The sequence below is a fragment of the Schistocerca gregaria genome, chromosome 3 (assembly GCF_023897955.1).
Source record: "Schistocerca gregaria isolate iqSchGreg1 chromosome 3, iqSchGreg1.2, whole genome shotgun sequence".
Lineage (NCBI taxonomy): Eukaryota > Metazoa > Arthropoda > Insecta > Orthoptera > Acrididae > Schistocerca > Schistocerca gregaria.
The window spans coordinates 463,700,554-463,726,065 of NC_064922.1; the positions used below are offsets into that span (position 1 = coordinate 463,700,554).

General features: G+C 40.5%; 1 protein-coding gene across 1 annotated transcript in view; it reads right to left on the reverse strand.

Moving 5' to 3' along the window:
* LOC126356294 (ATP-dependent RNA helicase abstrakt) overlaps positions 1-25,512 on the reverse strand; it is a 148,206-nt gene that overhangs the window by 67,651 nt on the left and 55,043 nt on the right. Inside the window, exons 2-3 of the mRNA XM_050007194.1 lie at positions 14,225-14,341; positions 10,904-11,045 (exon numbers count right to left, since the gene is read on the reverse strand). Of these exons, the coding sequence (XP_049863151.1) occupies positions 10,904-11,045; positions 14,225-14,341 (259 nt within the window). The remainder of the gene's footprint in view (positions 1-10,903; positions 11,046-14,224; positions 14,342-25,512) is intronic.

The following is a 25,512-nucleotide window of genomic DNA, read 5'->3' on the forward strand; positions in this document are numbered from 1 at the left end:
TCAGTAATTTCGGATTTTCTTGGCTATTGTTACAGTTTAGTGAACGTCCATGTGTCATGGGAATCAGTCTCATAGCACAATGTGGTGCCACTAGCTAGCTACAAGAGCTATTTGAAAAAAGTAATGGTCTTGGCAAGGTTTAACTGAAATCAGTGAACTATATTCGTTTCCCTGGAAACTTAAATTGTTGTGATTTGTGCGAGTCTTCTCCTCTATTAACTTTAAACTGTTGTTTTGTTCTGGTAATAATAATTAGCATATTTTGTTGGGAGCCAGCTGGAGGTCATACTTGGACCATTAGCAAGTTGAACCGTGGCAGGGTTGCTGGCATCACCTTTTGAATTGCTGGTACCACTATCTCAATCTGTCATGTGATGTCCCTTTGGTTTGAGGCCACTAAGATCTTTGCTCGAGGTTGTTGATGAGGACGGGGTGTGCTGTGGCGCAGCACTTTGATGAGTGGTAACAGAGTGAGGAGGATGGTGTGAGATGTCCGCCCAGCGAGTAAGGCGAGCACTTGCCCAAGCATCTTGGGCACGGAGTCCGGTGAGTGGTTGCTGGTCATATTTGTGGGCCAATTTGCATGTGTGGCTGAATTTGAGTGCTGTCTTCATGTGTAGCCTTGCCACCCAGGTGTTAATGGCTGGTGTCCATGACCACATTGTTGCAGCTTTCACCCTGCAGATTCCACACAATTTGTTGAATTGTTCGTTTGACCAGACGATATTAAATAGTGTGCGGGGTTGTTGAAGCAAAGACATATACCCACTTACTGAACAGAGACCGTTTGCTTATGTTGAGATAATTGGTTTGGTGTCACCCTACAGGTCTGCTATTAAATGTTTTAGTGTAGTGTTATCACCATAGTTCGTGGTAGTTTTCCATAGACATGCTCCGGTCAGTGGAATTGTGAGTGGTGTGCAGTTTGCATTGTTGCTGTTACTGTGAGCTCCTTGGCCTTGCTGTTCTGGTGAGTGTTCATTATTGGTTACAGAAATCGTCTCATAGTGAAAAGAGGTGCTATTGCATGTACAGCGATCAAGACAAATTCTGTGGAAGAACTGGGCAGGAGACACACCAAATTAATTAAGGACTTCATGTGGTGGGTCTTGCGCACCATCAACAAGTCATTGTTGTCCGTGTCTGATGTCACATCCTAGTAACGAATGCAGCCCACATCAGTTGTTCTGGTGTTGTCACATGGAATTGCTGTTATTCTGTGTCTGCCTTGAGGCTAATAGCATGCCGTGGGTCTCTCTCTCTCTCTCTCTCTCTCTCTCTCTCTCTCTCTCTCTCTGTGTGTGTGTGTGTGTGTGTGTGTGTGTGTGTGTGTGTGTGTGTGCACTGCTATGTGTCCTACAGTGATGTTTTAGACTCCTATGGCAGAACATGAATACTGATTTTATGCATGTGTTCTAGTTTTGCCATTGTTGTTTTAATTATATTAAAAGTATGAGTGAAAGGAATTTTCTTGTGCCCAATAGGGTTTCCCCCAATTCTAAGTCATATGTGGGTGTACCACACTCCCTTAGGATAGTGTACTGATTAGTCATCTAGGGGTCGAATGTTGCTCTTGTCCGTAGGTATAACCTAAATTACCTTACATGTGACCTCTGGGTGGTGCTAAACGAGCAACAGTGTCGTAGGTGGTTTATAATATGTCCGGAAACATAACTAATAACTGTCCTTTTCAGGATCATCCAACTAGAGACAAGAAACACCTAGTTCATATTATGCAGCTTAATATTGAAGGCATAAGCTCTGCCAAATGTGAGTATCTACAGAAACAACTGCATGAACTTAACATTGATGTTGTCAACATTCAAGAAACACATACCAAAGATGAGCATGCTCTTCAGTGCAGAGGATGAACACCTGGTTATACACTGGTCGAAGCTATCCCCCATCCACAATAAGGAATAGCCACTTATGTGAAGTCAAGCCTAAATGGAGTGCATGTAATTGATTCTACAGAAGTTAACCACATCTACACAATAGAAATCCAGATAAATGACTTAATAATTGTCAACCTGTATAAGCCTCCAATTGTGAATTGGACCTCCACAGTTCTGCCGGCTTTTGATCACCCTTGTATATAGACTGGAGACTTTAACAGCCATCACATGGATTGGCAGTACGACACTGTGAATGTCAATGGGGAGTCACCAGCTAAATCGCAGAAACTACCAGCATGCACTTGGTCTTTGGTGTGAAAGACAAGGGAACTTATCACTCTGCACACTGGAATAAGAATTACAACCCAGACTTGGTATTTGTGTCCAAAGATCAGCTAAACCAACCACTTAATGCCACTAGTACTGCTCTGTGTAACTTCCCAAACTGCCAACACTGCCCTGTTATGACAGAAATTGGTTTAAAAATTCCCCTTGTAAACTCAATGCCGCTATCCACATGGAATTTTCAATGAGCTAACTGGGATGGATTCTCAAAAGACCTTGACTCCAACTTAGCTGCAAAGAACTTACAGACAACAGCAAACAAACTACAACAAATTTGTCAGACTAGTTATCAAAGCTGCTAAATCAAACATTCCTAAGGATTACAGAAAGGAATATGTGCCTGGCTGGAACCAAGAAAGTGAGGCTTTATATCAAGAGTACCGAAGTTCTAGAAATCAAACAGTGGGCTCACAGCTACTCCACTCTTTAAACAAGAACAGATGAGAGAAATTGGAAGCAACGCTCAAAGAGATGAACTTTGCCAAGCCAAGTAGGAAAGCATGGAGAGTCTTGAATGGGCTAATTGGCAAGCAACATCTCACAAATCTGTATCCTAATTGGAGTCCCGACCCCATTACCAACCGGATCACAGACCTCACAAGAGCAAAGAGAGACAAGAATCATACCAGAGCATCAAAATGTAACCTCTCTAACCTCAAGCGCAGAGCCCCAAGAAACGAGCCGCTTTCCAGGCCCTTTTTCATAGTGGAAGTAGAAAGTGCTGTCAAGCAACTGAAAGTCGGTAAGTCTGCTGGCACCAACAACATCTATAATGTATTTATTAAGAACATGGGCCCACACTGCGTTCGCTGGCTCACTTCGCTCTTCACTTACATACTCAAAGAGAACAAACTTCCCACACAATTCAAACTGCCGAAAGTTATAGCCACTCTCAAACTTGGTTAGCCAGAAGACAGCCCTGAAATATATTGCCCTATAGCACTGCTCAGTTGTACATTCAAACTTTTGGAACGAGTCCTCCTAACCAGAATAGCACCATTCGTCGAGGTCGCTACCCCTCCTGAACAAGCTGGCTTCAGAAAAGGATGCAGCTGCAACAATCAAGTTCTTGCCCTAACTACGCATATTGAAGCAGGTTTTCAAGGCCATCTGAAGTCAACAGCTGTCTTCATCAACCTGACAGCCGTGTATGACACTGTCTGGTGACAGGGACTGATTTACAAGCTACTGCAAGTTGTACCAAGTCGAGAAATTGCGAATCTAATATCCAGCATGCTAAGTGAAAGGAACTCAAAGTGTTTCTAGGCAGCTCTAAAAGCCACAAACGGAAACTAAATAATGTACTACCACAGGGATCTGTTTTAGCCCCATCACTATTCAATTTATACGATTTACCAACCACAACATCAACTAAATTCATCTATACTGATGACATTGCACTGGTAGCACAGAGCAGTAATTTCGAAGATGGTGAATGAATTCTTACAGAGGATCTGGAGAAGACATCAACTTTCTTCAAGTTCTGGAGACTGATCCCAAGCACATCAAAAACTGAAGTCTCTTGTTTCCCTCTAGTGAATCACGCTGCGAACTACAAACCAAGAGTTTTGCTCAACAGACAAAAGTTGCAGTACAATTCTTCCCCAAATTATCTCAGAATCACTCTAGATAGAACCCTGAACTACAAAGAGCACATCACCAAACTTTATCATAAAATTTGTTGCAAGGAACAACATACTACATTAACTCAGTGGTACCACCAGGGAAACCTCTGCTGACTGTCTGCGTTTAACTGGCATCAGTCTTGTGTACTCTGCTGCTGAGTACTGTGCACTTGTCTGGTTGGAAAGAGTAAATGTGGAGAAGGTAGGCACAAAACTGAACGACACAACGTGCTGCATTACCGGTTCCATCAAATCAACCCCATGCCACTTGTTACCTGTATTGAGCAACATCCCTCCACCCCACTTAAAGCGGAAACAAGCTCTACTGAGGGAGGCCAAGAAAATCTATGCATCACCATCTGCACCAGGAATTCTGTCATCCGCCACAGCAAAGATCGTGATCAAGAAGACCAGCAAGTGTTACTGCAGGACAACTCATTGTGGATGGCTTTGATCTAAATGAAAGCTGGAAGCATGAATGGTCAAGAAAAACATTGGGAACAAGAGCCAATCACCTTGATCCCACAAAGAAGCCAAAAGGTTTTGACATCTGAGGAACCTCTGGTGCTGCCTCAACAGGTTAAGGACTGGACATGGTTGTTGTAGCTACTTCAGGCACAAATGGGGCTGGATCAGTTCACCAATGTGTGAATGTAATCAAGAAGAGCAGACAATTGAACATCTAGTCCAACACTGTCCACCTCATTCATAGCCTGGAATTCCCGACGACTTGTTCACTCTCACACCCAGCTTAATTAATTGGTTGAAATACACAGACTTCAAGGTTTAATCTTGTCTTATATCAAATGTATATTGTATAAAATCACTTGTATTACTTCAACTGTAAGTTGTATAAAATCACCATACGATTAAATAAACCTAGCATAAGTGTTGTCTATGCAGAGTCAGCACAGCTAAGCTGGCTTACTTCATAATGTCTCAATATTAAGGTGTGCTAAGCTATTTAAGCTCTGCTGCACGAAAAACAACTAGTTTGGGCTGATGATATGGCATACAGAGAGCACAGTGTGTAATGGTGTACAGTTAAAGTGGTGCATTGGGCACTAGTAGTTATATGTTGTGTTGTTCTGTTGTGATTGGTGACCAGCACTTCATCAGCTGTTAGATGTGGTGTAAATTGTTACTGTAGGGTAGTTTTTGTCGACAAGAATGAATTGATTAAAACTGGAATTCACTTGTACTTGAGTTTAAGGTGGAAACCTGTGAAAACAAAAGCCAGGTTTTGATGTTATTTATTGAATTGCATATGCCTTATCACATGATTAATCTTTTGAATGAAGAAGGCCTGCTGTTTTTGCATCTGGTGAGTTTTGCTTAACTGAAGCTGTTATCCTTGAATTCCTGTCTGTTTTCTATTTGGTAATTTTACTTAAGTGAAACTGTTATTAAAGAAGGCCTGCCTGTTTTCTATTTGATAATTTTACTTAACTGAAACTGTGGTTCATGGTGTGGGTTCCTGTAGTCATGTCCTAGTTCATGAACCACGGGCAACGTATGAGTGGCCAAGTAAGTGGTCCCGACAGTCGGGATACCAGTTACTTTGGAATAAGGCAGGGCATCTCGGACATATTCTGAGTCGTGGTCAGCTTTGTGCTCATACGGCAAAGACTACCAAATCCAGCGGTTAGTTCCTCAAGCGTTAGGGGTAATACCCAATGGGACTCAGGGCAAGTAAGGCTAACAACCTGCTTCCCTTGTACTTTAAATATGATGCTGGCAACAATCAGAGCAAAATGCCTCGGACCTTTGGAGGTGACGGAGTCCCACCTCTAACTGACAAATTAGGGGCTCCTAAGATACGACTTGACAAACAAATGGTAATGAGATGGGGAGCTATTAATATCAATGGGGGCTACTCTGGGAAGAAGGTAGAGCTGGCAGAGGCTGCAAGTAAGATGGGGCTGGACGTTTTAGCTGTTAGTGACATTCGGGTAAGGGGTGAAAAAGAAGAGGAAGTGGGAGAATACAAGGTCTACCTGTCAGGAGTCAAAGCAGGAATAGCACAATGGGGTGTAGGGCTTTACATCAGGAAAGAAATGGAACCCAGTGTAGTTGCAATAAGGTATGTAAACGAACGACTGATGTGGATAGATTTGACAGTGTCTAGCAAGAAAATTAGGATTGTGTCAGTATATTCGCATTGTGAAGGGACAGATCAAGATAAGATGGATAGTTAATATGAGGCACTCAGTGATGTAGTTGTTAGAGTAAAGGACAAGGACAGTGTTCTGCTCATGGGTGATTTTAACGCCAGGATTGGAAATCGAACAGAATGGTACGAAAAAGCTGAACAGAAGGGTATGAAAAAGCTATGGGTAAATTTGGAGAGGATATGGAGGCCAACAGGAACGGGAAACAACTCTTGGATTTCTGTGCCAGTATGGGCTTAGTAATCACAAACTCCTTTTTTAAACATAAGAACATTCACCGCTATACTTGGGAAGGCAGGGGAACCAGATCTGTCATTGACTATATAATAACAGATCAGGAATTCAGGAAGGCTGTGAGGGACACACGTGTATTCAGGGGATTCTTTGATGACACTGATCATTATTTAATCTGCAGTGAAATTGGGATTGTGAGGTCGAAAGTGCAGGTGGTCAGGTCCATATGTAGGAGGATAAGAGTGGAGAAACTTCAGGATAAGGAAATCAGGCACAAGTACATAACAGCGATCTCAGAAAGGTACCAGGTAGTTAAATGTAGTCAATTACAGTCATTGGAAAAGGAATGGACAATGTACAGGGACACAGTACTAGAAGTGGCTAAAGAATGTCTTGGAACAGTAGTGTGTAAAAGCAGGAAGAAGCAAACAGCTTGGTGGAATGACACAGTCAAGGCAGCTTGTAAAAGGAAAAAGAAGGTGTATCAAAAATGGCTACATACTAGAACTCAGGTAGACAGAGAAAGTTATGTTGAAGAAAGAAACAAAGCCAAACAGATAGTTGCAGCATCCAAGAAGAAATCTTGGGAAGACTTTGGAAACAGGTTGGAGACTATGGGTCAAGCTGCTGGAAAACCATTCTGCAGTGTAATTAGCAGTCTTCGAAAGGGAGGTAAGAAGGAAATGACAAGTATTTTGGACAGGTCAGGAAAACTGCTGGTGAATCCTGTGGATGCCTTGAGCAGATGGAGGGAATATTTTGAAGAGTTGCTCAATGTAGGTGAAAATATAATCAGTAGAGTTTCAGATTCAAGGGTAGAATGGGATAGGAATGATGATGGAAATAGGATCACATTTGAGGAAGTGGAGAAAATGGTCAATAGATTGCAGTGCAATAAAGCAGCTGGGGCGGATGAAATTAAGTCAGAACTCATCAAATACAGTGGAATGTCAGGTCTTAAATGGCGACACAGGATAATTGAAATGGCCTGGGAGTCGGGACAGGTTCCATCAGACTGGACAAAAGCAGTAATCACACCAATCTTTAAACATGGAAACAGAAAAGATTGTAACAACTACAGAGGTATCTCTTTAATCAGCGTTGTGGGTAAAATCTTCTCAGGTATTGTTGAAAGGAAAGTGCGAGTATTAGTTGAGGACCAATTGGATGAAAACCAGTGTGGGTTTAGGCCTCTTATAGGTTGTCAGGACCAGATCTTTAGCTTACGGCAAATAATGGAGAAGTGTTATGAGTGGAACAGGGAATTGTATGTATGCTTTATAGATCTAGAAAAGGCATATGACCGGGTTCCTAGGAGGAAGTTATTGTCTGTTCTAAGAGATTACGGAATAGGAGGCAAACTTTTGCAAGCAATTAAAGGTCTTTACATGGATAGTCAGGCAGCAGTTAGAGTTGACGGTAAATTGAGTTCATGGTTCAGAGTACTTTCAGGGGTAAGACAAGGCTGCAACCTGTCGCCACTGTTGTTCGTATTATTTATGGATCATATGTTGAAAACAATAGACTGGCTGGGTGAGATTAAAATATGTGAACACAAAACAAGCAGTCTTGCATATGCGGATGACTTAGTTGTGATGGCAGATTCGATTGAAAGTTTGCAAAGTAATATTTCAGAGCTAGATCAGAAATGTAAGGAGTATGGTATGAAGATTAGCATCTCCAAAACGAAAGTAATGTCAGTGGGGAAGAAATATAAACGGATTGAATGCCAAATAGGAGGAACAAAGTTAGAACAGGTGGACGGTTTCAAGTACTTAGGATGCATATTCTCACAGGATGGCAACATAGTGAAAGAACTGGAAGCGAGGTGTAGCAAAGCTAATGCAGTGAGCGCTCAGCTACGATCTACTCTCTTCTGCAAGAACGAAGTCAGTACCAAGACTAAGTTATCTGTGCACCGTTCAATCTTTCGACCAACTTTGTTGCATGGGAGCGAAAGCTCGGTGGATTCAGGTTACCTTATCAACAAGGTTGAGGTTACGGATATGAGAGTAGCTAGGATGATTGCAGGTACTAGTAGACGGAAACAATGGCAGGAGGGTGTCCACAATGAGGAAATCAAAGAAAAACTGGGAATGAACTCTACAGATGTAGTAGTCAGGGCGAACAGGCTTAGATGGTGGGGTCATGTTACACGCATGGGAGAAGCAAGGTTACCCAAGAGACTCATGGGTTCAGCAGTAGAGGGTAGGAGGAGTCGGGGCAGACCAAGGAGAAGGTACCTGGATTCGGTTAAGAATGATTTTGAAGTAATAGGTTTAACATCAGAAGAGGCACCAATGTTAGCACTGAATAGGGGATTGTGGAGGAATTTTATAAGGGGGCTATGCTCCAGACTGAACGCTAAAAGGCATAATCAGTCTTAAATGATGATGATGAAACTGTTATTAAAGAACGCCTGCCTATTTCCTATTTGGCAATTCCACTTTACTGAAGCTGTTATCAATGAAGGCTTATCTGTTTTCTATTTGGTAATTTTACTTAACTGAAGCTGTTTTTATTGAATGCGTGCCTGTTCCATTTTTGATTAAATTAAGAGCTGTTTCATAATTTGGGTTAGCTGAAAATCTTATTTAATCAATGCCTGCCTGTCTTTATTGCCCTATTATTGAGATCTGATATCTTACTCAGTCTGTGTTGTAATTAACTGAAATTGTGACTGCCAAAGGGCTACCTGTTTCAGAGGTATTATGTTAACAAGGTAGTAACAGGAAATGAAACATGGTGGTAGATGGACCCTAATCTTTCACCTTAGACCCCTTAATCTAAAGCTGTAGAGCTCACAGGAAAACTGTAGAGCTTACAGGCTAGATTTTCCTGTCCATTGGTGATATTTAAGAATTTTTCTTAAAGTAATTAGTTTGCTATAGGCCAATGGTTACTGATTCTGAAGTAGTGACAACTTTCTTCCTGCTTTCCTGACATTTGAAATGAATGATTACATGACATAACCACAACACCCAACACTGAAATATCGTTGTTATCTCCGAGGATATACCAAGGAATTCTTTTGGGTGTTTTGGGCATAAAATGTGTAGCAGTGAAGTTTGTTCAAAAATTGTTGAATTTCGACCACAATTGATATTGCGTAGATATCGGTCAGGAAATGCTGAATGAAGTCGACAATGATCCAGAAATTCTAAAGAAGGTGACAAAACATGCAAATACAAGTATGTCATTGAAACCAAGATCCATTTGTTCCAATTGAAACTACCTCATAAGCCACGACACAAAAAAAAAAAAAAAAAAAAATTGACAAGTTCTACCACTTGTGAAGGTCCTTCTTGCTGTTTTCTTTGATGACAATGGGATAGTGCATCTTGAGTTCCTGCCTTACAGTGATACAGTCAATAAGGAAACCTATCTAGAAGTTATGCACTGTTTGCGTGAAGCAATCCAATGAAAACAACCATAATTGTGGCAAAACCAAATGAGAAAATTGCAACATAATAATGCTCCTGCTCAAACCTCCAAGCTTGTTCATGATTTTTTTGCCAAGAAACAAAATATTATGTTGCCTCAGCCACTGTATTCACCAAACATCGCACCCTGCAACTTCTTCCTATTCCCAAGGCTGAAGAGAACCATGAAAGAACGTCATTTTACCACCACTGATGAGAGAAAAATCGGATCGCTAAAGGAGATAAAAACCATAGCAAAAAGTGAGTTCCAGAAGTGACTCCAAGACTGGAAAAAGTGCTGACACAAGTGTATTATACTTGAGGGGGGATTACTTTGAAGTGTAAAAAGTTGATGTTGATGAATAAATTGAGATTCTTTAAGAAAACAAAAATTCTCATTACTTTTTGGTCATGCTTTGTACTCATGTTACCATTTCTTTTCCTCCTCATTTCTAGTTTAGTGCCTAGATGTCAATTAGCTTCAGATCTTTCCAGGAAACAAGACACTTGCTGAAATTCATGGAGCTCTAACAGTGGAGAACTTGCAAAAAAAAAAAAAAAAAAGTGTATTTGCTTAACTTTCAGAGAAGTTGATGTTTATGCTAATACTGTAATGTTGTTCTGTTCTTTTGCAGGTTTAGGTGTACCAGTGTTACACTGCAAAACCTTGTGGATACGGGAAGTTGAGACCTTTTCAAAACTGCCATCTTCTCTTTTCATTACAATAAATATAATCTTTGACAGAGCCACATGTTCTGTGCTGTTCATGGTTTCTCAAACTTCTAGTTCTTCAAGGGCTATCCACCGAAGAAAGTTTGCTTTTGGTAGGCACGAAAAGAAAAATAAAAGGCACTGAAGTGCTAGTACTTAAAGAGAAACAGGGCTTCAATATGAAGGAAATAGAAAGGAAATGTTTCACTACTCAGAACAATTATTAGGCCTAAAGCATCAACATGTAAACTGATAATGGGTATTTAGTTGTGTGTTTGGTTAGAACAGACAGAATTTTTTGGGGAGTGATTTACATAAAAATAATATATCCTAACTGAAAGACTTGTGGAGATGCTCAAATATAAATTCAGCCAACACACATTCATTTACACTCTGCCAAAGTTCAATAACAGTGGACAGTAGAGCTAAAGACTCAATTTCCACAAACTTTGAGTCATGTCTTACATGAATTACTAGCAAATACATCTGGAATTACATACCTTCAGCCATCTTCTTGAGTTCAGTATGCTGATCAAGTAGACTGATGTTTGACTTCCTGCCCCATACTTGACCATCCTCATCATCTTCATTGTCTCGTTCATTCTCACTTGATGATTTTCCTTTATTCCATTCCTCCTTTAACTGAATGCAAAATAATAATAATAATAATAATAATAATAATAATAATAATAACAGGCATGCACGGTGGATAGAAGCAGAAACAGACACATACAAGATGATACCACAAATGCCTGAAGTGATAATTTTGCAACATGAAGTTACCAAAGCAATTAATTCTACTCACAATTGGAAAGCCCCTGGAAAAGATAAAATAGCAAATTTCTGGCTAAAGAAGTTCACCTCAACACATTCACATCTAACTAAATTATTTAACAGTTACATTGCAGACCCATACACATTCCCTGATATACTTACATATGGAATAAAATAGAAAGAAACTTCCACATGGGAAAAAATATATTAAAAACAAAGATTCCAAGACTTACCAAGCGGGAAAGCGCCAGTAGATAGGCACAATGAATAAAACACACAAACACACACACAGAATTTCGAGCTTTCGCAACCGGCGGCTGCTTCGTCAGGAAAGAGGGAAGGAAAAGGAAAGAAGAAAGGATGTGGGTTTTAAGGGAGAGAATAAGGAGTCATTTCAATCCCGGGAGCAGAAAGACTTACCTTAGGGGGAAAAAAGGATAGGTATATACTCGCGCCCACACACATACACGCATATCCATCCATACATACACATACACAGTCTGTGTATGTATGGATGGATATGCGTGTATGTGTGTGTGCGAGAGTATATACCTATCCTTTTTCCCCCTAAGGTAAGTCTTTCTGCTCCCGGGTTTGGAATGATTCCTTATCCTCTCCCTTAAAACCCACATCCTTTCATCTTTCCTTTTCCTTCCCTCTTTCCTGACGAAGCAGCCGCCGGTTGCGAAAGCTCGAAATTCTGTGTGTGTGTGTTTGTGTGTTTTATTCATTGTGCCTATCTACCGGCGCTTTCCCGCTTGGTAAGTCTTGGAATCTTTGTTTTTAATATACATATGGAATAACTTATATGAAACCTAAAGATCAAGCAGACACAGCAAACCCAGCTAAACACCGCCCCATAACATGCCTACCAACAATATACAAAACATTAACTTCAGTCATTACACAGAAATTAATGACACATACAACACAGAACAAAATTATAAATGAAGAACAAAAAGGCTGTTGCAAAGGAGCACGAGGATGTAAAGAGCAACTGATAATAGATGCAGAGGTGACATATCAAGCTAAAACTAAACAAAGGTCGCTACACTATGCATACATTGATTACCAAAAAGCTTTTGATAGTATACCCCACTCATGGTTACTACAAATATTGGAAAAATACAATGTAGATCCTAAATTGATACAGTTCCTAAACATACTAATGAAAAATTGGAAAACCACACTTAATATCCAAACAAATTCAAATAATATCACATCACAGCCAATACAGATTAAGCGTGGAATATACCAAGGAGACTCATTAAGTCTTTTCTGGTTCTGTCTTGCTCTGAACCCACTATCCAACATGCTAAATAATACAAATTATGGATACAATATTACTGGAACATACCCACACAAAATCACACATTTGCTGTACATGGATGATCTAAAACTACTGGCAGCAACAAATCACCAACTCAACCAATTACTAAAGATAACAGAAGTATTTAGCAATGATATAAATATGGTTTTTGGAACAGACAAATGTAAGAAAAATAGCATAGTCAAGGGAAAACACACTAAACAAGAAGATTACATATTGGATAACCACAGCGACTGCATAGAAGCGATGGAAAAAACAGATGCCTATAAATATCTAGGATACAGACAAAAAATAGGAATAGATAATACAAATATTAAAGAAGAACTAAAAGAAAAATATAGACAAAGACTAACAAAAATACTGAAAACAGAATTGACAGCAAGAAACAAAACAAAAGCTATAAATACTTATGCTATACCAATATTGACCTACTCATTTGGAGTAGTGAAATGGATTAACACAGACCCAGAAGCACTCAATACACTTACACGATCACAATGCCACAAATATAGAATACATCATATACATTCAGCAACAGAAAGATTCACATTAAGCAGAAAGGAAGGAGGAAGGGGATTTATCGACATAAAAAAACCCTACATTATGGACAGGTAGACAATTTAAGAAAATTCTTTCTAGAACGAGCAGAAACTAGCAAAATACACAAAGCAATCACTCATATAAATACATCGGCTACACCACTGCAATTTCATAACCACTTCTACAACCCTTTAGATCACACAACACCAACAGATACGAAGAAAGTAAATTGGAAAAAGAAAACACTACATGGCGAGCACCCGTATCATCTAACACAGCCACACATCGATCAAGACGCATCCAACACATGGCTAAGAAAAGGCAATATATACAGTGAGACGGAAGGATTCATGATTGCAATACAGGATCAAACAATAAACACCAGATATTACAGCAAGCATATTATTAAAGATCCCAATACCACAACAGATAAATGCAGACTTTGCAAACAACAAATAGAAACAGTAGATCACATTACAAGCGGCTGTACAATACTAGCAAATACAGAATACCCCAGAAGACATGACAATGTAGCAAAAATAATACATCGACAGCTTGCCTTACAACATAAACTTATAAAACAACACGTTCCCACATACAAGTATGCATCACAAAATGTACTGGAGAGTGATGAATACAAATTATACTGAAACAGAACCATTATAACAGATAAAACAACACCACATAACAAACCTGACATCATACTCACCAATAATAAGAAGAAATTAACACAACTAATCTAAATATCCATATCCAATACAACAAATATACAAAAGAAAACAGGAGAAAAAATTGAAAAATACATCCAACTGGCTGAGGAAGTCAAGGATATGTGGCATCAGGATAAAGTTGACATTATACCAATTATACTATCAACTACAGGAGTCATACCACACAATATCCACCAGTACATCAATGCAATACAGCTACATCAAAACCTGTATATACAACTACAGAAATCCGTAATTATTGATACATGTTCAATTACCCGAAAGTTCCTAAATGCAATATAACATATACCGTACAGTTAAAAGGAAGTTATGCTTGATCAAGGTCCACGTCACTTTCTACTTCTGACCAGACATAACGTCTGAGATAAGAAAGAAATAATAATAATAATAATGTGAGCACATTCTAAGAACACAATACAACAGTTAAATACTCTTCAAAAATATACCTGAGTCAGCCTTCCTAATTTGACGAGCTGTTCCTTCTTCCGTAGTTTAACAGGCACATATGGAACATAGTCATCTTCACTTTCTGAGCTGGAAGTTTTTTCTTCTCTCCGGTATCGCTAGAAAAGTGAATTAAATCTTAACATCACAAGCCTTAGACACAAATAAATATTCTTGAAAATCTGATAGTTATTTCTGCTTGGCTCTGAGCACTATGGGACTTAACATCTATGGTCATCAGTCCCCTAGAACTTAGAATTACTTAAACCGAACTAACCTAAGGACATCACACAACACCCAGGCGTCACGAGGCAGAGAAAATACCTGACCCCGCTGGGAATCGAACCCGGGAACCCGGGCGTGGGAAGAGAGAACTCTACCGCACGACCATGAGCTGCGGACATATTTCTGCTTAAAATAAGCAAAGAAATTCATCCACTTCTTACATCTACACCTAAATCTATACACTAAAGCAATCTTACACTGTGTGTTAGATCATTTTCATCCTTGTCTGTTCCATTGGCAAATGACATATTTGAAAAACCAATATTGATAAACTTCTGTATGAGTTCTAATTTCTTCTTTATTTCATCATGGTAATTTCATGAGATATGTGTGGGAGGAGGTATTATGTTTCACAACTTTTCTTCAAACATTCACTCTTGGAATTTTAACAGTACACTTTTCCATGATACACAATGTCTCTCTTGTAGTGACGTAGTTTGTAGAGCATTTCTGTAATGGTCAAAAGCTTACTAATTAATACGGTGAGAAATGTGCTGCTTTTTGTTGGATCTTCTCTAGCTCTTCAGTTTGTCATACTTCTTAAGAGTCCACTTCGAAAACATGGAAAAGAACACTGGAAAGTCTTGTACTGTCATGCATGTCTTAATGTAGACAAGACTGACAAAACCAGTGCATGTTTTGTACTAACTTTCACAAAGTAAAATTTCAATTATATGCTTAGTGTTTATTATCTAACAAACATTTGTTTAAAAATCAGTGTGTGACAGTTACATCAGTAATATACAGGGTGGTGCAGATTAAAGTAGCCCGTGTAAGTATAAGGAAAATGCAGTGAAATTACAGAAATGAAGAGCTGAAAAGGACTTACCATTTATTTACAATAAAAAATACAGTGAAAGATACATTTACAGAAGTTGCTGACAGTAACTCCCTGCAACATCAATACACGTAATTTGCACATCTAAGTTTGGATACTGATTGCAACAACTTTATGGTTGATGTTGTCTTTCAGTTCCTGTACCGTGTGCAGATTTATTCCACAGGCCTTGCTCTTCAAGCGTTCCCACATGAAAAAATCACATGTTGGTAGATCTGGTGAATGTTGTGGCCATTAATGTTTGCAAACAGTTCAGTCCTCAGTGAAGACATCATAGACTAGTTCCTGGGATACCTTAGACATATGGCATGTTCTCCATATTGCTCAAAAAAGCAGTACTGCCTTTCATATTCAGTGAGTTGAGCACATGCAACTCTGTTGAGGATAGCATAAAGAAATATCAGTCCAATGATGGGAGTTTCTGTTATACTGCACCAAACGCCTATTTTTTATTTTTTTTGTCATGGAGTGGTTGCTGTCACAATCTTAGGGTTCTCTGTACTGGGTGAGAAAGGTGGTGCAAAAGACACACATTATCTTAGTTTCATTTTGGGCTCCAGAGCACAGATTTCAGCAGCTACAAGAATTGAATTGATAAAATAATCTGATGGAAGTATGAACAGAATTCATTCATCTGGTTCTTTTCAAATCATGTTTTGTGAAACCCATCATGAAGGAGAACTTCACCAATGTTGAACAAGTCAAAAAACACATGAACCAGTCAAAGCAGCCATTACAGACCACTTCTGAGAAGTATATTAATAACCACTTACAACTGCTGCCAACCTATCCACATTAATAATTATGCGAATTACTTTTGCTTTTATCTGATACTCCAAAGTAAGCAGAAACATAATTTTACACCAAACACAATCAGCTCTCTACAAGATGGTAGAGTTAAAGCTCATTTGATTCAATACTAACACTAAATGAGATTTTGAGTCACATTCAGGAGATTCAAGATAAAGGACTGACAGGAAAAAGAATGTATGGCTCTGAATAATATCCTTGGGTGAGATGTAGTCTGCCAACCACGGAAAATGTTTCGGATAGTGATCCAAATTATCAGTACCTCAAAATCTAATTTGGGACATGGTCATATGGAAGATGACTTATAAGGACTATGAAAGTTTTAGGTGGTGGTGGTTAGTGTTTAACGTCCCGTCGACAACGAGGTCATTAGAGACAGAGCGCAAGCTCGGGTTAGGGAAGGAGTGGGAAGGAAATCGGCCGTGCCCTTTCAAAGGAACCATCCCGGCATTTGCCTGATACGATTTAGGGAAATCACGGAAAACCTAAATCAGGATGCCTGGAGATGGGATTGAACCGTCGTGCTCCCGAATGCGAGTCCAGTGCGCTAACCACTGCGCCACCTCGCTCGATTGAAAGTTTTAGGAAAAGATAACAAGTAAAAACACTACTTGTGACAGTAATAGTGTGGATATGGATGAGAACAGGGTATGCAGGATGACAAACTGGGACATAACAAATATTTTGCGACAACTGGAAAATAACATTCTTTGTACTTATTTAACATTGTTCAGCTGCACTAGTGTCACAATCACCAATGTACAAATAATTTTGTAAAAAACATTAATGGCAGGTTAACACAGGGTGAGTCGTACTAAACTTTCTCATTTAAAAAAAAATGTATGTAACAAAAACAGATCCACGTGGAATGAAATTTACTTTATTATTTGAACACAGTTTCAATTTACTTGGTTTTGAAAATAATATCTTGTAAATGTCCATCCCCATGGTCCACGTAGTTATGGAGCCTATACTGGAAATTGTCCACGACTCTGTGACGCATATTCCAGGGAATAGCACTGGTTTCTTTGGTGATAACACCCTTCAGTTTACGTGGTGTTAAATCAGGCAATCTGGGAGGGGGGGAGGGGGGGGGCACCCAATGTTATACTGTGGAGAGACAAGATGACAGGAAAACATTTGTCTTAAAATTTGCACTGGATGATACAATGTATCTTGTTGGAATCAGATGTTGTACCTGTCATGGTCATGTAATAACTCATCCAATTTTGGTCACAGAAAATTTTCAACCTACTAACAGTAATGATTCGTTAAAGCACACCTTGAACTTGAATAATTGCAGAAATCTGTGAGGAAGATATAGTGATGGTGCCTTCAATTTTGCATCACAATGCAAGAAGCACTTGAGGATGAATATTTTGACTCCAAACTGACATTCAGTAATGAAGCAACCTTCCATTTATGTGGGACAGTTAATCGCTACAAAGTGAAAGTGTGGGGCACTGAAAATCCTCAAGAAATCACGTCACATGAACAAGACTTTCCATATGTTAATGTTTTCTGTGCAATGCCACAGATGAAGCTGTGTGGGACCATTTTCCTTCTATCAGAAGACTGTGATGGGTATCTCTTAGCTTGATATGTTGCATTTGTGGTTGTTTCCACAACTGTAGAGAGTGTCGGAAGTTCCATGCGGCTTTTCACTGATGATGCTGTAGTATACAGAGACGTTGCAGCATTAAAAAATTGTAGTGAAATGCAGGAAGATCTGCAGCGTATAGACACTTGGTGCAGGGAGTGGCAACTGATCCTTAACATAGACAAATTTAATGTATTGCGAATACATAGAAAGAAGGATCCTTTATTGTATGAATATATGATAGCGGAACAAACACTGGTAGTAGTTACTTCTGTAAAATATCTGGGAGTATGCGTGTGAAACGATCTGAAGTGGAATGATAATACAAAATTAATTGTTGATCTAACTAATTAATGGAAAATCTCATATAAAGATGTGAAACAATTACTAACAAAGAGATAGAGGGGCTGGCCAGTACTTACCTCAGCTCAGTACAGCCGATAGAGACACAAAAAACAACCGAAAATTTAAGCTCCTAGCTTTCGGAATAAATGTTCCTTCATCAGGGAGGAGAGAGGGGAAAGAAAGGGAAGAAGGGAAAGTGGATTTAGTTACTCACAACCCAGGTTATGAAGCAACAGGGAAAGGAAAACAGGGAAGGTAGCAAGGATGGAGGCATGGTTGTCAGAGGGAAGCCAAAGATATTCTACTGCAGGTACTGTGCCAGCTTCAAACCAAAGAGGATGCATACAGAAGTAAAGAGGTGTATAGTATAAAGATGTAGGATGTAAAGATGCATGAATGGCTAAAGAGGAAAGGGAAAGAGGAGAAGACTGAAAAGTAAATGGGAGTGAGGTTGTTTAACGTAGGTTTAGTCCAGGGGGATGGCGGGATGAAAGGATGTGCTGGAGTGCAAGTTCCCATCTCCGCAGTTCAGAGGGACTGGTGTTGGGTGGGAGAAGCCAAATGGCACGTACAGTGTAGCAGGTTCCTAGGTCCCTAGAATTATGCTGGAGGGCATGCTCCGCTACTGGGTATTGGACATCTCCTAGGCGGACAGTTCGTCTGTGTCCGTTCATGCGCTCAGCCAGTTTAGTTGTTGTCATACCGATGTAAAAGGCTGTGCAGTGCAGGCATGTCAGCTGATAAATGACATGTGTAGTCTCACATGTGGCCCTTCCTTGAATTGTGTATGTTTTCCTAGTAGCGGGGCTGGAGTAGGTGGTTGTGGGGGGATGCATGGGGCAGGTTTTGCAGCGGGGTCGGTTACAGGGGTAGGAACCGCTGGGTAGAGAAGGTAGTCTGGGAATATTGCAGGGTTTAACAAGGATGTTACGGAGGTTAGGGGGACGACGAAAGGCAACTCTGGGTGGTGTGGGGAGAATTTTGTCAAGGGATGATCTCATTTCAGGGGTTGACTTGAGAAAGTCATATCCCTGGCGAAGTAATTTATTGATGTATTCGAGGCCAGGATAATATTGGGTGACAAGGGGGATGCTTCTGTGTGGTCTGAGGCTAGGAATATTGTTGTTGGACGGGGAGGAATGTATTGCTCGGGAGATCTGTTTGTGGACAAGGTCTGCAGGATAGTTGCGGGAGAGGAAAGCACTGGTCAGGTTATTGGTGTAATTGTTGAGGGATTCGTCACTGGAGCAGATACGTTTGCCACGAATACCTAGGCTGTAGGGAAGGGAGCGTTTGATGTGGAATGGATGGCAGCTATCAAAGTGAAGGTACTGTTGTTTGTTGGTGGGTTTGATATGGACAGAGGTGTGGATGTGAGCTTCAACAAGATGAAGGTCAACATCCAGGAAGGTGGCTTTGGTTTTGGAGAAGGACCAGGTGAAATTCGGATTCGAAAAGGAGTTGAGGTTATGGAGAAAATTAAGGAGTGTTTCTTCACCATGAGTCCAGACCACAAAGATGTCATCTATAAACCTATACCAGGCCAGGGGAAGCAGCTGTTGGGTCTTCAGGAAAGCCTCCTCCATGCAGCCCATGAAGAGGTTGGCATAGGATGGAGCCATCCTGGTTCCCATGGCAGTTCCCCTGATTTGTTTGTAGGTCTGGCCTTCAAAAGTGAAGTAATTATGGGTGAGGATGAAGTTGGTAAGTGTGATAAGGAACGAGGTTTTTGGAAGATCTTCGGGTGGGCGTTGGGAGAGGTAGTGCTCAAGGGCAGAGAGACCATGGGTGTGTGGAATGTTTGTGTAAAGGGATGTAGCATCTATGGTGACAAGAAAGGTTTCAGGTGGGAGAGGAGTGGGAATGGATTTGAGGCGTTCTAGGAAGTGGTTTGTGTCCTTGATGTAGGATGGGAGCCTGCAGGTGATAGGTTGGAGGTGTTGGTCTACCAGAGCTGAGATACGTTCTGTTGGGGCTTTGAAGCCTGCCACAATGGGACGGCCAGGATGGTTCTCTTTGTGGATTTTGGGTAATAGGTAGAAGGTAGGGGTACGTGGCTCAGGTGGAGTGAGTAAGTCTATGGAAGCCATTGTGAGGCCTTGTGAGGGACCTTGGATTTTTAGGATTTTCTGCAGCTCAGTCTGAATGGAGGGAATGGGATCCAGGGTAACAGCTTTGTAGGTTGAGGTGTCGGAGAGTTGACGCAGTCCTTCTGCCACATACTCCACACGGTCAAGTACCACAGTTGTGGAGCCTTTATCCGCCGGAAGGATTACAATAGAGCGGTCTGTTTTCAGCTGTTTAATGGCACGGGATTCAGCTGGGGTGATGTTGGGGGTTGTCGGAATGTTCTTCAAGAAGGACTGGGAGGCAACACTGGATGTGAGGAATTCCTGAAACGTCTGCAAGGGATGGTTTTGGGGGAGGGGAGGAGGATCCCTTTGAGAAGGCGGTCGGAACTGTTCTAAACAGGTTCAACACTGGGTCTAGTATTTTGGGGGCTGTGTTTGGGTGGTGAAGTGATATTTCCAGTTGAGGTTCCGGGTGAAAGAGAGGAGATCTTTAACCAGGGCAGTGTGGTTGAATTTAGGTGTGGGGCTAAAGGTTAAGCCTTTTGATAGAACAGATGTCTCTTAAGGAGAGAGGGATCTGGATGAGAGGTTTAGAACTGAATTGGAGTTGGTGATATGTGGCATTTGACTGTGGTTATAGTTGAGATTTGGTCTGTGTGGGGTATGTGCTGGGATGGGGAGATTGAGTAGGGTGGCTAGGCTAGGTTTGTTGGCTATGAGGGGGGTTTGTTGACGGTTCTGTTGTGGTTGGTGTTTGTGAGGGATAGGGAGAGGGACCCCACTTCTTAGGTGTTGCACTAGCACTGTGGATAGTTTTTTCAGGTGGTGTGTGGCATGGGACTCAAGTTTGCGGCTGGCTTCTAGGATGATGTTCCTGAGTGACCTGGTCCTTCTCCAAAACCAAAGCCACCTTCCTGGATGTTGACCTTCATCTTGTTGAATCTCACATCCACACCTCTGTCCATATCAAACCCACCAACAAACAACAGTACCTTCACTTTGATAGCTGCCATCCATTCCACATCAAACGCTCCCTTCCCTACAGCCTAGGTATTCGTGGCAAACGTATCTGCTCCAGTGACGAATCCCTCAACAATTACACCAATAACCTGACCAGTGCTTTCCTCTCCCGCAACTATCCTGCAGACCTTGTCCACAAACAGATCTCCCGAGCAATACATTCCTCCCCGTCCAACAACAATATTCCTAGCCTCAGACCACACAGAAGCATCCCCCTTGTCACCCAATATTATCCTGGCCTCGAATACATCAATAAATTACTTCGCCAGGGATATGACTTTCTCAAGTCAACCCCTGAAATGAGATCATCCCTTGACAAAATTCTCCCCACACCACCCAGAGTTGCCTTTCGTCGTCCCCCTAACCTCCGTAACATCCTTGTTAAACCCTGCAATATTCCCAGACTACCTTCTCTACCCAGCGGTTCCTACCCCTGTAACCGACCCCGCTGCAAAACCTGCCCCATGCATCCCCCCACAACCACCTACTCCAGCCCCGCTACTAGGAAAACATACACAATTCAAGGAAGGGCCACATGTGAGACTACACATGTCATTTATCAGCTGACATGCCTGCACTGCACAGCCTTTTACATCGGTATGACAACAACTAAACTGGCTGAGCGCATGAACGGACACAGACGAACTGTCCGCCTAGGAGATGTCCAATACCCAGTAGCGGAGCATGCCCTCCAGCATAATTCTAGGGACCTAGGAACCTGCTACACTGTACGTGCCATTTGGCTTCTCCCACCCAACACCAGTCCCTCTGAACTGCGGAGATGGGAACTTGCACTCCAGCACATCCTTTCATCCCGCCATCCCCCTGGACTAAACCTACGTTAAACAACCTCACTCCCATTTACTTTTCAGTCTTCTCCTCTTTCCCTTTCCTCTTTAGCCATTCATGCATCTTTACATCCTACATCTTTATACTATACACCTCTTTACTTCTGTATGCATCCTCTTTGGTTTGAAGCTGGCACAGTACCTGCAGTAGAATATCTTTGGCTTCCCTCTGACAACCATGCCTCCATCCTTGCTACCTTCCCTGTTTTCCTTTCCCTGTTGCTTCATAACCTGGGTTGTGAGTAACTAAATCCACTTTCCCTTCTTCCCTTTCTTTCCCCTCTCTCCTCCCTGATGAAGGAACATTTATTCCGAAAGCTAGGAGCTTAAATTTTCGGTTGTTTTTTGTGTCTCTATCGGCTGTACTGAGCTGAGGTAAGTACTGGCCAGCCCCTCTATCTCTTTGTTAAAATTAATTGTTGGTAAGGCGGCTACCAGGTTGAGATTTATTGGGAGAGTCCTTAGAAAATGTTGTCGATCAACAAAGGACGTGGCTTACAAAACACTCGTTCGACCTATACTTGAGTATTGCTCATCAGTGTGGGATCCGTACCAAATCGGGTTGATGGAGGAGATAGAGAAGATCCAAAGAAGAGCGGTGCATTTCGTCACAGGGTTATTTGGTAACCATGATAGCGTTACGGAGATGTTTAGCAAACTCAAGTGGCAGACTCTGCAAGAGAGGCATTCGGCATTGCGGTGTTGCTTGCCGCCAGGTTTCGAGAGGGTGCGTTTCTGAATGAGGTATCGAATTTATTGCTTCCCCCTACTTGTACCTCCCGAGGAGATCACGAATGTAAAATTAGAGAGATTCGACACAGAGGCTTTCAGACAGTCTTTCTTCCCACGAACCATACGCGACTGGAACAGAAAAGGGAGGTAATGACAGAGGCATGTAAAGTGCCCTCCACCACACACCGTTGGGTGGCTTGCGCAGTATAAATGTATATGTAGATGTAGAACTGACTACTGATCCTGAGAATTTCATATCTCGACAGGCAGAGGCACCCCTCATTGGAGCATTGATGTTCGTCGCTACTTAAATGATGGACTTCTGTTTATGTGTGGTGTTGAAGATGATGTGTCTTTATTCCCTTGGCTCCCCAGGTTGCCTGACCTAATGTCTTGGTGAATTTTTCCTTTGAGAATACATTAAGGACCATATTGATGTACCTCCACTGCCAAGAATGATGGAAGACCTCAGAGAACAAATCAATGCTGCTATGATGTTGCTGTATGAGGTATGGAACAAACCCGACCAACACTTGTACATGTGCCATGTGACCAGAGGGGCCCTCACTGCAAAATGCAAACTTGAGTGAGATTATGATTCCATTAATGCATTAGTCATATTTGTACATATAACACCCTGAAAGAGTCATTTATAGTAGGTCTGTTTATTAAAAATGTCATTCCATAAAACTTAAGAAATTACAAGTAGCACAGACATCCATCACTGAAATTAACAGAATTATAAAAATTCTAAGAAAACAAAAGCTCACATGATGTTGATGGAATTTCAAAAAGAATTCTGAAAAGTTGCTCTACCTTAATAAGTAATGTTCATAGTGATACATGTAATGCTTCATTGACAAAGGGATTTTTTTTTACAGATTGTTAAACCTTTTTGTAAGGAAGGTGACAAGTAAGACTTAAATAACTATTGTCCAATTTCCTTATTGACGTATTTTTCAAAAATATTTAGAAAAGTAATGTACTCAAGAGTAGTCCCACTTTCAAGTAGAACCAATTTACTTAGCTGTTCATGGTTTGGATTCCAGAATGGCTGCTCGACTGAAAATTCTATTTATACATTCACTCACCAAGTATTACAAGCCTTAAATAATAAAATATTGCCAGTTGGTATTTTTGTGATCTTTGTGAGGTTGCATAGGTCATGTTACTTTCTTAGAAAAACTAAGTTTTAGGGCCTGATGGCTTTACATACAACTGGTTTGAATCATACTTAACAAATAGAAATCAATATATAGTGTTTAAAAGTTCAAATTACACTGAAAGGAGAGAAAATTATTGTGACTGGTGAGAAGTCACCATAGTAGTCCTACAAGGTTCAATTTTGGGTCCACCACTATTCCTTACACATGTGAATAGCCTTCCACTTAACACTCATCAAGCAGAATTGGTATTTACTGCAGATGATACTAAAGTTAAAATAAATTCCATTAGAGAGGAAGCAACTGAAGTGATAGTTAATGATATTTTTCAAAGAATTATTAACTGCTCCTCTAAAAATGGCCATTCCCTAAATTTTGAGAAAAAACATTACATTCAGTTCTGTACAACAAACATAGTCATACCAACAATTCGTTTCGGAGTCAGTAAACGTGGCACAATCTCCACATTATTGGGTGCACATACTGCTGAAAACTTGAACTTGATGAAGCATATTACTGATCTACTCAAACAATTAAGTTCAGCTACTTTTGCTCTTTGGACAATTGCTAGTCTTGGGAACAAATAAATCACCTTCTGTCATATATTGCATATTTCATATCAATAATGCCTTACAGAATAATATTCTGCGATAACTCACAACTTAGAAAGAAAGTATTGATTGTGCAAGGGTGAGCACTAAGAATAATATGTGGTGTTCACCTGCAGTTGTCATGTAAGCACCAGTTAAGGAGTTAGGCATTTTAACTGCACCATCACAATACAAACATTTGCTAATGAAATTTGTCATAAATTATCCACCACAATTTGAGAAGAACCGTGATGTTCATGCATATAAAACCAGGGAGAAAATAACCTTTTCACTCATTATTAAAGCTGTCAGTAGATCAGACAGGGATTAATTGCAGCAACAACAATTTTTGACCATTTGGCCAATAACATAAGAGTCTGTATACTTAAAACTTTCATATTGGGTTGAATTTTCTTGTTACAGTACGTCAATAATGCTATCAATTAAGTTCTATTGTATATACCACTTGTATGCTACCTTCAGTCCAGTTACACTGTGATAAACCAACAAATTTGAGCATAGCGAACAAGAATGTAAATGATTGCCTGCATCATCACAATAGGCACAGAATTTTGTAATGTTTTCCTTTTAAAATATAGGTGTGTTCAGATTTGAGCATTTTGGCTTTTTATAGCTCTGAATGTCTGCACCTCAAATTAAAATTATCTTCATGCTGTGCCAATGCAGTTATGATGAACTCCTTCATGATGCAGTCTTATTATGCATGAATCAAAATGATTACACTTAAACTGAACTTTTATAAATGAATATGAAGCGTTTCTTCTGTAATAAACTTTGTATATTTTCTAACAAAATTCAGTAACTTCTAGTATTCTGTACTTTATAGGACAGGGAACATTATGTGGTGATACATCTCAAATTCTGACATTAGAAAGACATTTCTGCATTCTTCTCCTGTTTGGCAAAGACATCATGCAATACAGTGTAGCAACACAGTATTATTACATTGCATACATTAACTCAGTG